The sequence below is a fragment of the Pseudochaenichthys georgianus genome, chromosome 17 (assembly GCF_902827115.2).
Source record: "Pseudochaenichthys georgianus chromosome 17, fPseGeo1.2, whole genome shotgun sequence".
Classification (NCBI taxonomy): Eukaryota; Metazoa; Chordata; class Actinopteri; order Perciformes; family Channichthyidae; genus Pseudochaenichthys; species Pseudochaenichthys georgianus.
Genome location: NC_047519.1, coordinates 42,019,858 through 42,036,021, shown reverse-complemented (window position 1 = coordinate 42,036,021; position 16,164 = coordinate 42,019,858). Strand labels below are relative to the sequence as shown.

Below are 16,164 nucleotides of genomic sequence, written 5' to 3'. Positions count from 1 at the left end.
AAAAACCTATATTTCAAAAACTAAATCAGCATGGCAAGAGGTTAGTGAGAAAATAAAAACTGAAATGTTATTTGGGGTGAAAAGACCCTTTAAACTATTGTTTACTTTCTTCACTAGATCACAACAAACTCCAGACATACCTCAGTCCTGCCCCACAATCTTCAGAAGACATCTCAAGAGCTGCAGGTGCCTTCAGAAGGTTTGAATTTTCTTTTAAAAGCAGCCAAACCCTGGATATTCAAGACGATGGAGAGAGCTACAACTTATCTTTGCAGTTCAAAAAAATGCCAGCGAAAATTAAGGGTCGAGCCAACTTTGTTTTTAAGTGCCACACGGCGCGAGAGCAGCTTGTGTTTATCCTCAATGAAGCCCCGGTGGGAGTATTTCAAGCGGCATCGTCTAAAAATACCCAGGTCACACTACATTCCTACTGGCAGCCATCAGGAGGACAGAGGGATGGGGTTAAGGGGTGTAGAAACAGCAACACCCTCCACCACCAACACCAACGAGACATCAACCCAGACACGCCATTAGAGGGGTCATGTGACTGTTGATGAAGGGGTTTCCTGAACACCTGGGAAATGAACTTTCTTGCCGAGAGTCGGATGAGAAGATGTCAGTGAATATCAGTATGAGGGTAATGAAGCTATACTGCCATTAACTGCCTGATTTAGCTTAGCATAACAACTGTCCAAAGGTTACAAAACCAACCACACCAAACCTCCAGAAAGAGCATTGGGCGTTGAAGCAAATGTGCGTAGTGGCCGAGTGGTGGTACAACAACTTTAGGGGCAGTTTGTGATGTCATTAGGCCCAAAAAGACTTTTCCCATTTACTTACATTCGAAAGGGAGATGTCTGTAAATCAGCGTATCGTTTTTTTTTTTTACAAAACCAACTACCCAGCACGAACACTTTCACTTCCATTGGTAGAAGTCGTTTTAAGTTTTGCATACACACATCCGAGTCCAATCGATGGTCTCAACTCTTAACTTACAAGTGAAAAGGTTAACGGAAAAGGTTACGGGAAAAGAAAGGGTAATATAATTTAATATAATACAGTATATCGTTTTTGAGGTCTACATGATGGAGTAGTACACACTTTTGTTTATGTGAAGAATCTACCAGTGCCTGACTGGTCCCCAAAGTGAGGCAGTGAAACTTGATTATCATGAACATTTTAAACATCTTGCCATGTTGTATTGTGGGGAACTGGACCATAAACTGATCCACAATTAAGTGTTGGCTGATATTTCGATATGTCTTTATACTAAACTATGATTGACATATTTAATGTACATCATCTATGCATCCTTCAAATGTTATTATGCAGCTTGGATCCAAAGAAATAGATACTTGTATAGCTTAGCTTAATTTTGAAACTGACTTCAAAGTGATCCAAATATATGTATATTATTCAACACAAATATTTATGGGTAATAAATACACAAATATTACGACACCATGACTCTTGGTTATATATGACTTGATCATTTGACTGTGATGAAACTCTCGTGTCTGGTTTGTTGTTTTGTTTTCTACCAGTCGGCCTCTTTCCAATCAGACGCTTCACTCTGAAGCACACCCCCTCTGTGGCAAGTGATCTGATTGGCTCGACCGCCTCAAGTCACACCTCTGACACAGCTCAGACAGTGGAGAAACAGCTGAGTCACACACACACACACACACACACACACACACACACACACACACACACACACACACACACACACACACACACACACACACACACACACACACACACACACACACACACACACACACACACACACACACACACACACACACACTGCGCTCAGGTTTCACAACTCTTAAGACACTTGTGTTTGTTGTGGGAACAAAAAGCAGCACAGCAAGTGTTTCCTAGAAACAACAAAAACAACATCCAGCTAATGGTCATGTGACGTTTGTCCACATGCTGAACTTACACACACACACACACACACACACACACACACACACACACACACACACACACACACACACACACACACACACACACACACACACACACACACACACACACACACACACACACACACACACACACACACACACACACACACACACACACACAAGATGATGGTCATGCTTTATGTGTGTCATCCATGATGCAGGTATATTATAATTAGAGATCTTACTTTCCTCAAATGTAAGAAAATCATTCAGAATCCCACAACTTGCTCGCATGCTCTTTGTTTCTAATAATGCAGGAAAAATATTCGTTATAAAATAATTCAGGATCCTCTTTCCTGAAATGTAGAAAAATCACTCAAACCGTAAATATATCTGTGTTTATATTTTATTGAATGTATTATTTTTCTGTTTTGTTTTATGTATATGTGTACAATTGTGAGTTTGTACTATGAGCGAAGTGCGATTGGTGAGTTGCAAGTAATTGCAAAAGTAAATCCTAAAATAATTACAGATAGGGTTAAAGAATTTTAAAGTGATTTAAATGCCACCTCTATATATAAGGTTTAGTTGTCAGAAACTAGACGAAACAAACGTTATATTTTATTTAATATAATTCAGGAATCCTTTTTCCTGAAATGTAGAAAAATCACTCGAAACCTTGATAATAATAAATAAAATAAATTTGTGTTTGTATATTTATATCAATTTATTTTATTTTTCTGTTTTATTTTATGTAAAAAGTATAAAGTATGTAATATCATGAGTCTGTATGTGCGGAATGCGATCTGTGAACATAGTTGATAAATAAGTTATTAATTGTTACTAACTAAAGACTAAAATATGTCAAAATAGAAAAAAGGAATGAATATTTTCTGATACCAAAACCACTACAGATAGGGTTAGGGTTAAATAATGTAAAGTAATTTAAATGCCACCTCTATATATAAGGTTTAGTTGTCAGAAACTATAAGAAACCAACTTTAACTCTTGGTAGGAAACACTTTGTTGAGCCATTAAAAAGAAACAAATACATAAGTTGGTCCCAATATGTTTTGGACTACATCCACAGCTCAAACAGCCCAGCTGTCAGCTCACATTTGGAGTCAGCGGCTAATCTCCCACAAGCCTTTGCATGAGACTCGCTCTGAGCCTGATCTGATGTACAACTACCCACAATCCTCTCTGACAGACAGCAGCAGGTGACAACAACACAATCCAAAACGCCCTGCTGCTGGCCAAATGTCACAGAGAGAGGAAGCTAAGAGGGTAGAGTGGAACTAGATATGTAAATTAGAATAGAAGGAGCATGTCGTGAATCCAACTGCTAACAGTCGAACTTCAGATAAATGAAAGATACGTTTATACGGTACAGGATAAACTTTAATGCACATTATAGGCTTCATATAAGTAGACTTTACAGCAGCGCAGTTGCATTTGATTGCATAAAGGCTTTTACATGCTTTCTATTTTGCAGTTTTTATATATAATGTACTGTTGCATAAAGTACTTAAATGGATAACAAACATTTATTTGAACCTAAAGCACAATGTTGTCCTTATCCTCACCAAAATGTTATATTTGTGCATTGAAATGTATGAACAACTTTATGAAGGTAACAGGTGCAAACTGGGGTGCAAACATGATGAACAGGTAATGTGAAGTATCATAGTTTGAAGCGTAAAGTCAATAACAAATCTGACGTATTTGACGAGTTGGGTTTGAAATCTGATGTGCAAATTATTCAAGATGATCATATTCATGTATTTGCCTTTTTATCTGCACGGTCCACTTTGCTGTAAATATCCCCACTGTAGGACAATAAAGGATTTCTGGGAGTTTCCCTACAAATGAGTTAGCAATAACTTCAGTAACCCTCTTTCTCCCCGAAGACTTCATCAACACGGAAGAGATATTCAGCTCAATTGTCCTGATTGTATTCAGTCTTTTTAACTTCTATTGTTATAATTCCGATATGGAATCCCAGCACGTGTTTTTATACCCAAACTCGACCCTGACCAGGCTTCACCCGGCTTTATGTATGTTACATAACTCAGATGTGTTGCATCCAGCCTGGCGCCCACAAATCCCTCTCACCTCCTCTCAATCCCACCGAGCCTTTAGCGCTGGCTTCGAGTAACAAACATAAACACATTCCTTCAAAATAAGGGCACGAGAATAAACCTGGTGACATATATTAATATTGTTTCTTCTAAATTTGACTACATGTTGTTATAATGAGAAGGGGTTAGGGATTTGGGTTAGGGTAATTTCCATCTGCAGTCTCTGGGCATGTACAAACATATCAACAAACATTAAAAACCTTTAATAATACCGTAAAAAACTAACATAAGGCTATAGAGGAACTACAGCACGGTCACATGACTTCACGTCACCACCGCTAAGCTAAAGGAGGCTAATGTTGGGCTATAAAGGAACTACAGCACGGTCACTTGACTTCACGTCACCACCGCTAAGCTAAAGGAGGCTAATGTTGGACTATAAAGGAACTACAGCACGGTCACATGACTTCACGCAACCACCGCTAAGCTAAAGGAGGCTAATGTTGGGCTATAAAGGAACTACAGCACGGTCACATGACTTCAGGTCACCACCGCTAAGCTAAAGGAGGCTAATGTTGGGCTATAAAGGAACTACAGCACGGTCACATGACTTCACGTAACCACCGCTAAGCTAAAGGCAGCTAATGTTGGGCTATAAAGGAACTACAGCACGGTCACATGACTTCACGTAACCACCGCTAAGCTAAAGGAGGCTAATGTTGGGCTATAAAGGAACTACAGCATGGTCACATGACTTCACGTCACCACTGCTAAGCTAAAGGAGGCTAATGTTGGGCTATAAAGGAACTACAGTACGGTCACATGACTTCACGTAACCACCGCTAAGCTAAAGGTGGCTAATGTTGGGCTATAAAGGAACTACATTACGGTCACATGACTTCACGTTACCACCGCTAAGCTAAAGGCGGCTAATGTTGGGCTATAAAGGAACTACAGCACGGTCACATGACTTCACGTCACCACCGCTAAGCTAAAGGCAGCTAATGTTGGGCTATAAAGTAGGGTGACCAGACGTCCCTGTTTGTATTGGCCTGTCCCCGGTTGAAACTGTCCCCGGAAATGTCCCCGTTTTTTTAATATACGTTAAAAACACATAGCTAGCAAGGTGAAATAAAACGTTTCATGTCAGGAAACACTGGGTAACAGACTGTGGTCAAGCCAGCCTCCACTTTGGAAAACACAGTCAAAAGCAAGTTGTATTGCGGTGCGCGAATATGCATTACGGTAGAGGCCTGTAAAAACTGCCTTCAAAATAAAAGCGTTTACTCAGTCAATAACAAATATACCTAAAAAACACACCAAACATATTCATATATACTGGAGCTTAAATTAAGAAAGATGTACTATATAATGTGATCAATAATCATTTAAAACAAACTACGTATAACTACCACTTTATAACTGAGTGAATGTCAAATGTAAGGATACAGTTATGAAGACATATCTGACATTTCCACTGGGTAACTAATTTCAATTGATGTTGACACCATCTCACACCACTCCTAAAATAACATTACTATCTGAAGCACAATTTAAAATGTATGCTGTTTAAAATCTCAAATTAGATCTATTGTCCATCTATATTTTGATTATTATTTAATGGAAACCGTCCATAATCAAAGAGTCATTCGAAGTCAATCAAATACTTATTTCACTCCAGGGTGATAGCAGGACACCTCAATCTGATGAAGAATTTCAAAATAAAATACTTTTGAAATCTCATATGAGCTATCGTCCTTCTGTTTTTACAAGAATAAATAAAAAACTGTCAAATTATCAAAGACTTATTTCACTCCAGAGTGATAGCAGGACACCCCATCTAGTCACTCAGAGAGCATCAGGACAATCTGATGAAGAATTTCAAAATAAAATACTTTTGAAATCTCATATATGGGCTATCGTCCTTCTGTTGTTATACAAGAATAAATTAAAAAACTGTCAAATTATCAAAGACTTATTTCACTCCAGGGTGAAAGCAGGACACCCCATCTAGTAACTCGGAGAGAATCAGGACAATCTGATGTAGAGTTTCAAAATAAAAGACCTTTGTAGTCTCATATATGGGCTATCGTCCTTCTGTTTGTATCCAACAGTTCAAATGTTCGAATTACATTGAACCAGAATTGTCCCCCTTTTTTCTTTAACAGTGAAGGCAATTGGATATGTTGATGAGATATTGACCGCAAAACTGAAAATGTCCTCGGTTTTCATTTAGAAAATCTGGTCACCTTAATATAAAGGAACTACAGCACGGTCACATGACTTCACGTTAACACCGCTAAGCTAAAGGAGGCTTATGTTGGGCGTGATGACGTTTAGTCATCTCCTTTAGACACTTGTTAGCAACCTCCGTTTTAAATGCACCAGTGGGGTATTTACTGACGTATTTTATGTCCTAGAACAAACGTCTCTTCAGCTTGTGTTACCACAGACCTTATTTCAACCAAAACCTTGACTTCAAGATGATGGAACTCATAATTCCTGGGATGCTACAGTAACCCTTTTCTCGGTTTAGGACTTTTTACTGCACCACTCTCAACATGTAGACATTGTTTTATTTTACTAATATTTGAAAAAAGCTAAGTACAAAAATATTTCTTAACAACAAAGTCCCAAACAGAGCTGAGAGCATATCACTGAATAAGATTCTATCCTGCACAGAAACATGCTGTGTGACAGGTCGTCTGCCTTTCATATCGTTTTCAGTCATAAAACCCAAACATGTCTTCCCTACAGTGTCCCCCCTCTCGACAAATGTCTCATGCTAACACTTTATCACAAGGTGAGTCAGTGATTTGTGAGGTGAAACTGAGCCGTCACATGGTCAGTCGGAGAGGATGAGATCAGAGTCATGCGTGAGCTGCAGCTTCTCCACAGTGCAGATAAGAGAGGAGTGTTTCCCACAGGATTATACATGTAATGTTATGGTGGACACACCTCTGCAGGTCTAGGGGTGAAGCTCATATTCTACATTTTCAAATTTAAATGTTCAGGTGTATATCAGTATGTAGTGTCTCTACTTTAAAGAGTCCTCTCCTGCTGATGTTCAGGTGTATATCAGTATGTAGTGTCTCTACTTTAAAGAGTCCTCTCCTGCTGATGTTCAGGTGTATATCAGTATGTAGTGGCTCTACTTTAAAGAGTCCTCTCCAGCTGATGTTCAGGTGTATATCAGTATGTAGTGTCTCTACTTTAAAGAGTCCTCTCCTGCTGATGTTCAGGTGTATATCAGTATGTAGTGTCTCTACTTTAAAGAGTCCTCTCCTGCTGATGTTCAGGTGTATATCAGTATGTAGTGTCTCTACTTTAAAGAGTCCTCTCCTGCTGATGTTCTGGTGTATATCAGTATGTAGTGTCTCTACTTTAAAGAGTCCTCTCCTGCTGATGTTCAGGTGTATATCAGTATGTAGCATCTCTACTTTAAAGAGTCCTCTCCTGCTGATGTTCAGGTGTATATCAGTATGTAGTGTCTCTACTTTAAAGAGTCCTCTCCTGCTGATGTTCTGGTGTATATCAGTATGTAGTGTCTCTACTTTAAAGAGTCCTCTCCTGCTGACGTTCAGGTGTATATCAGTATGTAGTGTCTCTACTTTAAAGAGTCCTCTCCTGCTGATGTTCAGGTGTATATCAGTATGTAGTGTCTCTACTTCAAAGAGTCCTCTCCTGCTCATGTTCAGGTGTATATCAGTATGTAGTGTCTCTACTTTAAAGAGTCCTCTCCTGCTGATGTTCAGGTGTATATCAGTATGTAGTGTCTCTACTTCAAAGAGTCCCTCCTGCTAATGTTCAGGTGTATATCAGTATGTAGTGTCTCTACTTTAAAGAGTCCTCTCCTGCTGATGTTCAGGTGTATATCAGTATGTAGTGTCTCTACTTTAAAGAGTCCTCTCCTGCTGATGTTCAGGTGTATATCAGTATGTAGTGTCTCTACTTCAAAGAGTCCTCTCCTGCTCATGTTCAGGTGTATATCAGTACGTAGTGTCTCTACTTTAAAGAGTCCTCTCCTGCTGATGTTCAGGTGTATATGTAGTGTCTCTACTTTAAAGAGTCTTCTCCTGCTGATGTTCAGGTGTATATCAGTATGTAGTGTCTCTACTTTAAAGAGTCCTCTCCTGCTGATGTTCAGGTGTATATCAGTATGTAGTGTCTCTACTTTAAAGAGCCCTCTCCTGCTGATGTTCAGGTGTATATCAGTATGTAGCATCTCTACTTTAAAGAGTCCTCTCCTGCTGATGTTCAGGTGTATATCAGTATGTAGTGTCTCTACTTTAAAGAGTCCTCTCCTGCTGATGTTCTGGTGTATATCAGTATGTAGTGTCTCTACTTTAAAGAGTCCTCTCCTGCTGACGTTCAGGTGTATATCAGTATGTAGTGTCTCTACTTTAAAGAGTCCTCTCCTGCTGATGTTCAGGTGTATATCAGTATGTAGTGTCTCTACTTCAAAGAGTCCTCTCCTGCTCATGTTCAGGTGTATATCAGTATGTAGTGTCTCTACTTTAAAGAGTCCTCTCCTGCTGATGTTCAGGTGTATATCAGTATGTAGTGTCTCTACTTTAAAGAGTCCTCTCCTGCTGATGTTCAGGTGTATATCAGTGTGTCGTGTCTCTACTTTAAAGAGTCCTCTCCTGCTGATGTTCAGGTGTATATCAGTATGTAGTGTCTCTACTTTAAAGAGTCCTCTCCTGCTGATGTTCAGGTGTATATCAGTATGTAGTGTCTCTACTTCAAAGAGTCCTCTCCTGCTCATGTTCAGGTGTATATCAGTATGTAGTGTCTCTACTTTAAAGAGTCCTCTCCTGCTGATGTTCAGGTGTATATGTAGTGTCTCTACTTTAAAGAGTCTTCTCCTGCTGATGTTCAGGTGTATATCAGTATGTAGTGTCTCTACTTTAAAGAGTCCTCTCCTGCTGATGTTCAGGTGTATATCAGTATGTAGTGTCTCTACTTTAAAGAGTCCTCTCCTGCTGATGTTCAGGTATATATCAGTATGTAGTGTCTCTACTTTAAAGAGTCCTCTCCTGCTGATGTTCAGGTGTACATCAGTATGTGGTGTCTCTACTTTAAAGAGTCCTGTCCTGCTGATGTTCAGGTGTATATCAGTATGTAGTGTCTCTACTTTAAAGAGTCCTCTCCTGCTGATGTTCAGGTGTATATCAGTATGTAGTGTCTCTACTTTAAAGAGTCCTCTCCTGCTGATGTTCTGGTGTATATCAGTATGTAGTGTCTCTACTTTAAAGAGTCCTCTCCTGCTGACGTTTAGGTGTATATCAGTATGTAGTGTCTCTACTTTAAAGAGTCCTCTCCTGCTGATGTTCAGGTGTATATCAGTATGTAGTGTCTCTACTTTAAAGAGTCCTCTCCTGCTGATGCTCAGGTGTATATCAGTATGTAGTGTCTCTACTTTAAAGAGTCCTCTCCTGCTGATGTTCAGGTGTATATCAGTATGTAGTGTCTCTACTTTAAAGAGTCCCTCCTGCTGATGTTCAGGTGTATATCAGCATGTAGTGTCTCTACTTTAAAGAGTCCTCTCCTGCTGATGTTCAGGTGTATATCAGTATGTAGTGTCTCTACTTTAAAGAGTCCTCTCCTGCTGATGTTCAGGTGTATATCAGTATGTAGCATCTCTACTTTAAAGAGTCCTCTCCTGCTGATGTTCAGGTGTATATCAGTATGTAGTGTCTCTACTTTAAAGAGTCCTCTCCTGCTGATGTTCTGGTGTATATCAGTATGTAGTGTCTCTACTTTAAAGAGTCCTCTCCTGCTGACGTTCAGGTGTATATCAGTATGTAGTGTCTCTACTTTAAAGAGTCCTCTCCTGCTGATGTTCAGGTGTATATCAGTATGTAGTGTCTCTACTTCAAAGAGTCCTCTCCTGCTCATGTTCAGGTGTATATCAGTATGTAGTGTCTCTACTTTAAAGAGTCCTCTCCTGCTGATGTTCAGGTGTATATCAGTATGTAGTGTCTCTACTTCAAAGAGTCCCTCCTGCTAATGTTCAGGTGTATATCAGTATGTAGTGTCTCTACTTTAAAGAGTCCTCTCCTGCTGATGTTCAGGTGTATATCAGTATGTAGTGTCTCTACTTTAAAGAGTCCTCTCCTGCTGATGTTCAGGTGTATATCAGTATGTAGTGTCTCTACTTCAAAGAGTCCTCTCCTGCTCATGTTCAGGTGTATATCAGTACGTAGTGTCTCTACTTTAAAGAGTCCTCTCCTGCTGATGTTCAGGTGTATATGTAGTGTCTCTACTTTAAAGAGTCTTCTCCTGCTGATGTTCAGGTGTATATCAGTATGTAGTGTCTCTACTTTAAAGAGTCCTCTCCTGCTGATGTTCAGGTGTATATCAGTATGTAGTGTCTCTACTTTAAAGAGTCCTCTCCTGCTGATGTTCAGGTGTATATCAGTATGTAGCATCTCTACTTTAAAGAGTCCTCTCCTGCTGATGTTCAGGTGTATATCAGTATGTAGTGTCTCTACTTTAAAGAGTCCTCTCCTGCTGATGTTCTGGTGTATATCAGTATGTAGTGTCTCTACTTTAAAGAGTCCTCTCCTGCTGACGTTCAGGTGTATATCAGTATGTAGTGTCTCTACTTTAAAGAGTCCTCTCCTGCTGATGTTCAGGTGTATATCAGTATGTAGTGTCTCTACTTCAAAGAGTCCTCTCCTGCTCATGTTCAGGTGTATATCAGTATGTAGTGTCTCTACTTTAAAGAGTCCTCTCCTGCTGATGTTCAGGTGTATATCAGTATGTAGTGTCTCTACTTTAAAGAGTCCTCTCCTGCTGATGTTCAGGTGTATATCAGTGTGTCGTGTCTCTACTTTAAAGAGTCCTCTCCTGCTGATGTTCAGGTGTATATCAGTATGTAGTGTCTCTACTTTAAAGAGTCCCTCCTGCTAATGTTCAGGTGTATATCAGTATGTAGTGTCTCTACTTTAAAGAGTCCTCTCCTGCTGATGTTCAGGTGTATATCAGTATGTAGTGTCTCTACTTTAAAGAGTCCTCTCCTGCTGATGTTCAGGTGTATATCAGTATGTAGTGTCTCTACTTCAAAGAGTCCTCTCCTGCTCATGTTCAGGTGTATATCAGTATGTAGTGTCTCTACTTTAAAGAGTCCTCTCCTGCTGATGTTCAGGTGTATATGTAGTGTCTCTACTTTAAAGAGTCTTCTCCTGCTGATGTTCAGGTGTATATCAGTATGTAGTGTCTCTACTTTAAAGAGTCCTCTCCTGCTGATGTTCAGGTGTATATCAGTATGTAGTGTCTCTACTTTAAAGAGTCCTCTCCTGCTGATGTTCAGGTATATATCAGTATGTAGTGTCTCTACTTTAAAGAGTCCTCTCCTGCTGATGTTCAGGTGTACATCAGTATGTGGTGTCTCTACTTTAAAGAGTCCTCTCCTGCTGATGTTCAGGTGTATATCAGTATGTAGTGTCTCTACTTTAAAGAGTCCTCTCCTGCTGATGTTCAGGTGTATATCAGTATGTAGTGTCTCTACTTTAAAGAGTCCTCTCCTGCTGATGTTCTGGTGTATATCAGTATGTAGTGTCTCTACTTTAAAGAGTCCTCTCCTGCTGACGTTTAGGTGTATATCAGTATGTAGTGTCTCTACTTTAAAGAGTCCTCTCCTGCTGATGTTCAGGTGTATATCAGTATGTAGTGTCTCTACTTTAAAGAGTCCTCTCCTGCTGATGCTCAGGTGTATATCAGTATGTAGTGTCTCTACTTTAAAGAGTCCTCTCCTGCTGATGTTCAGGTGTATATCAGTATGTAGTGTCTCTACTTTAAAGAGTCCTCTCCTGCTGATGTTCTGGTGTATATCAGTATGTAGTGTCTCTACTTTAAAGAGTCCTCTCCTGCTGATGTTCAGGTGTATATCAGTATGTAGTGTCTCTACTTTAAAGAGTCCCTCCTGCTGATGTTCAGGTGTATATCAGCATGTAGTGTCTCTACTTTAAAGAGTCCTCTCCTGCTGATGTTCAGGTGTATATCAGTATGTAGTGTCTCTACTTTAAAGAGTCCTCTCCTGCTGATGTTCAGGTGTATATCAGTATGTAGTGTCTCTACTTCAAAGAGTCCTCTCCTGCTCATGTTCAGGTGTATATCAGTATGTAGTGTCTCTACTTTAAAGAGTCCTCTCCTGCTGATGTTCAGGTGTATATCAGTATGTAGTGCCTCTACTTTAAAGAGTCCTCTCCTGCTGATGTTCAGGTGTATATCAGTATGTAGTGTCTCTACTTCAAAGAGTCCTCTCCTGCTGATGTTCAGGTGTATATCAGTGTGTAGTGTCTCTACTTTAAAGAGTCCTCTCCTGCTGATGTTCAGGTGTATATCAGTGTGTAGTGTCTCTACTTTAAAGAGTCCTCTCCTGCTGATGTTCAGGTGTATATCAGTATGTAGTGCCTCTACTTTAAAGAGTCCTCTCCTGCTGATGTTCAGGTGTATATCAGTGTGTAGTGTCTCTACTTTAAAGAGTCCTCTCCTGCTGATGTTCAGGTGTATATCAGTGTGTAGTGTCTCTACTTTAAAGAGTCCTCTCCTGCTGATGTTCAGGTGTCCCAAATCTATAGAACACACTACAGGTGAGGGAAAATAAAAAGCAGAATAGTTTTTTTTAAAATCCATTTTAAAAAACAGCCACATTCTGGACATTCTATTTATTTTGCCATTATTTTTCCTTTGTATAAGATTGTTCTAACCGTTAAAATCAAAAACCCATGACACACCTCAAGCTTTGCCACGCCCAAAACACACACACACACACACACACACACACACACCTACCTTGTCGTCATGCTGCGCCATAAGTGAGCTCCTGTGGGAGAGAAGAGATCCATTATTCATCACCTCACTGGAAAATGACTGATACAAAAATAGGATACTGTTCAAACCGATATTGGTTGCCTTTATAGAAAAGGCAGTTCTAACAACATGGAATATTTCTTTCTGAAGGTTAGAATTCTTGACAAATACCGTGCTCTGAAACACTCGTTGTGGCTGTCGAGCTAATTCAAACTATTTTGCTTTTAAATCGCTGACCTCTACTGGTTTAATTTGCAACGTTTTTGTTGTCGAGTGAGCAAGCTGGGTTTTCTATTTATATTGCTATCGGACATTTTGCACTTTCCATCACAGCCAGATGGTTTTATGGAGAAGTAACTCATGCGCCTAAAGGACAACATGTGAGATGTAGGTGCATAGACGCTGCAGATTACAAACACTGACGAAGTACCTCACTTCAAAACATCCAATCTATCCCTTTAAAGTGCACGGTCTCTTTCATTGGTGTCCATTTACAATAAACACATATTAAGTGCACGAGAGTCAGAGCCACAGAGCTAAGATGTGAAAAATGAAGATCTGTTGTTATGTTTCTTTGGATAATAGAAACCTAATGTGTTTATAGAGACATCAATGATATGAGGAATACACGCGTCTAGGTAGAAGTGCAATAGTTCACGTTCAGGCCGAGGAGTCAGACTCGTCCTCTCTCATCAGGCTAACGAGTCAGGGGGAAATCATCAGGACCAACATCAAGCATCGTAAAGAAACTGCTGCCGTTGTTATTCAGTTAGCACTCGTCTCTGATTTGGGCTTTACATAACATTACATTTCAGTGTCTAACAAGTACATTAGCTTTCAAATAAGCCAAACTTATTTTAAGTTGGCATGCAGTCAACACAGATGGGTTTTCAGTCTGTGACAAAGATGTGTAAGTATCTAATAAAACACTGTTAATAGGACTTATTAAACATGTGTAGTAGCTGCTTCCTCCAAGATGTTGTCCTCCAATGTCTTCGGTTAAAGTGCATCGTGATGCACCCTTACCGTGTTGGCTACGGAGTCACCTGAAACACGTCTATTTAATAAGCATGGAAGCAGCATAAAGAGTAGGGGTGGGGGAAGTAATCGATACACAGACGCCAAGTATCGATATTTGATTATATAAACCCTTTTATTTATTTTTCATATAAACGGTAGCATATCCCTCCGAAAGATGGCCGTGTATAAAACAGGAAGTCACGTTAAGACATGAATACAATTGCAATGAAAGTAAGAAAAACAATGCCATCTGCTTTTCAGGTTCAAAGAACACACATTGGGTTATAGGGAAAGTTCTGTACCTGTATGTTTCTTGGTTGTTTCTTTGCCATGTGATATGTGACCTCTGTTCTGGGTCTATGACTGATTGACCTGAATGTTTTATGTGTGTTATCTCGATGCCCAAGACAAATGTCTCCTTATCTTATCTATTCATATTGCAAATACATGTTTTAACCAGGAAGGGACGACGGACATGGATATTACCCACGTGATTTGCAATATCGCAATATACCGTATCGCAATACTTAGCATATCGTAGAATCGCAATACTATCGTATCGTGGGGAGCCTGGTGATTCCCGCCCCTAATAAAGAGTGCAACTAAATACTGCTAATTCATTGTAAGAGACTTTCTGAATCTCAATTGAGAAAATCCACGTAAAATAAATTAAAGAGAAATTAAAAATTAAAAAAAGGAAACTAGTTTTGAATGTTTCTTGATTCATTTTGCAGCTAAAGTCACTTATTAATTGTTTAGTCTTAAATCTGTATTTCATTCATGTCATAAAGTCTTCTTTCTCTGACCAACAGCCTTAAACTGCAAATCATTTTATATACATGGCAAGAAAGAGAAGCTGCTTTTAACAATTGAGGAGTATAAACCACTTTTAAGTACAAACCAATATTAGGATTTATACAAAAATAGCCCATAGGGTGGAACATTCATGTATTTGGAATGTATGTACTTGCGTCCTCCCTTTGTGTTTTCTGATATAAATAGATATGTTTACCCAGGATATAAATCAGGTGTGGAATTGATTTGTGTTTTCTGAGAGATATTTGCACCCTGGTGGTGTGTTGTTGTTACCTGTGGATCTGGACCGAGCGATGTCTCTGACGGTCACCGTGACGACCAGCAGGGCCAGCAGGAGGAAGAGGAGGCTGAATCCTCGGAGAGAGGTGAAGGCCACAAACCTAAAGGAAATACAAGTTTCACCAACATCACAAAACAGTTGCATCAGTGCATGGCTGGTGTTTAAGGGTTTATGCAGAAGGGTAATCATGTTTTGCTTTAAAATGTTGAAGTTTTTCATCTTTGCTGTTGGATTCTAGTTGCTGTACTAATGGACCTTCGCTGTTGAATACCATTACCATTACTGGTGATGGAATATATACAATGTTTAACACAACTGTACCATATTTTATACCATAATCGGCTGATTCCAGTGTCCACGATTTTGGCATTTTCCCACCAATATTTCATTTTGTCTCACCGCAGAAATGTAAACTAAATATAGAGGCTATGTGGGGAAATATCTTCTAAGGCCCATAACCCAGCTTATCAGTTCAAACTGTCCTGACTGAGCACAGGCACCTGTAGCCTTGGCTGCTGGGCTCTCAGTGTTGTGTCTCTGCTCCTGCCTGCTGGCGTCAGCTGATAGAGGTGTTATGGTTCTATCTTGTTGTGCAGCGTGTGGATGATTCTCTCTGAACTAGCTACACACACGGGTCTGGGGTAGAGTTCTTCAGAATTGGTTGGGCATCTCAACCGTTGACAACTTGTGGCTCTTGACCTGTCTTGTGAATTCTCCGGCCGAAGCTCCAAATAAACCACCAGTGTTTGCCATCAAAGCTCCAGCTCTCCTCGTCTCTCTGAGTCCTGACTCCCATTGCTTCAGACGTTTCCCCCACAGGCTATAGACTCCATTGGGATATCATTTTTAAAATATACGTAATGACAAGAAATGTAATTACTTAATAATTAGGAACTAACAGGATACATCGTGTCAAATATTAAGAAACATCTGATATGTTTAAAGTTATAGGCCCAATTAAGTGGCACCATAAAGAAAGAATAACATTTATTTTGGTCGATATTAAAGGAACTGAAAAAGGAAACCCATTGTAACCATTGAAAACATTATTATGGGAGGAAAAAACAAGATCTGTAGACTTCATTTAAAATAATAAACACTTTGCATTAACGTTAAATACAAACCACTGAAAACCATGTACATTTCTCATATATGTTGCACATGTGTGTCCTATTCTACCTCCACTTTAAATTCAGAAATTCTGGACATATTTATCAGGGTGATTTCTCAT

At 39.6% G+C, this 16,164-nt stretch overlaps 1 protein-coding gene across 1 annotated transcript in view; it reads right to left on the bottom strand.

The window, feature by feature from the left end:
- The window catches only part of retreg1 (reticulophagy regulator 1), a 31,867-nt gene that overhangs the window by 14,734 nt on the left and 969 nt on the right, over nt 1–16,164 (bottom strand). The window contains exons 2-3 of the mRNA XM_034103885.1: nt 14,927–15,033; nt 12,800–12,830 (exon numbers count right to left, since the gene is read on the bottom strand). Of these exons, the coding sequence (XP_033959776.1) occupies nt 12,800–12,830; nt 14,927–15,033 (138 nt within the window). The remainder of the gene's footprint in view (nt 1–12,799; nt 12,831–14,926; nt 15,034–16,164) is intronic.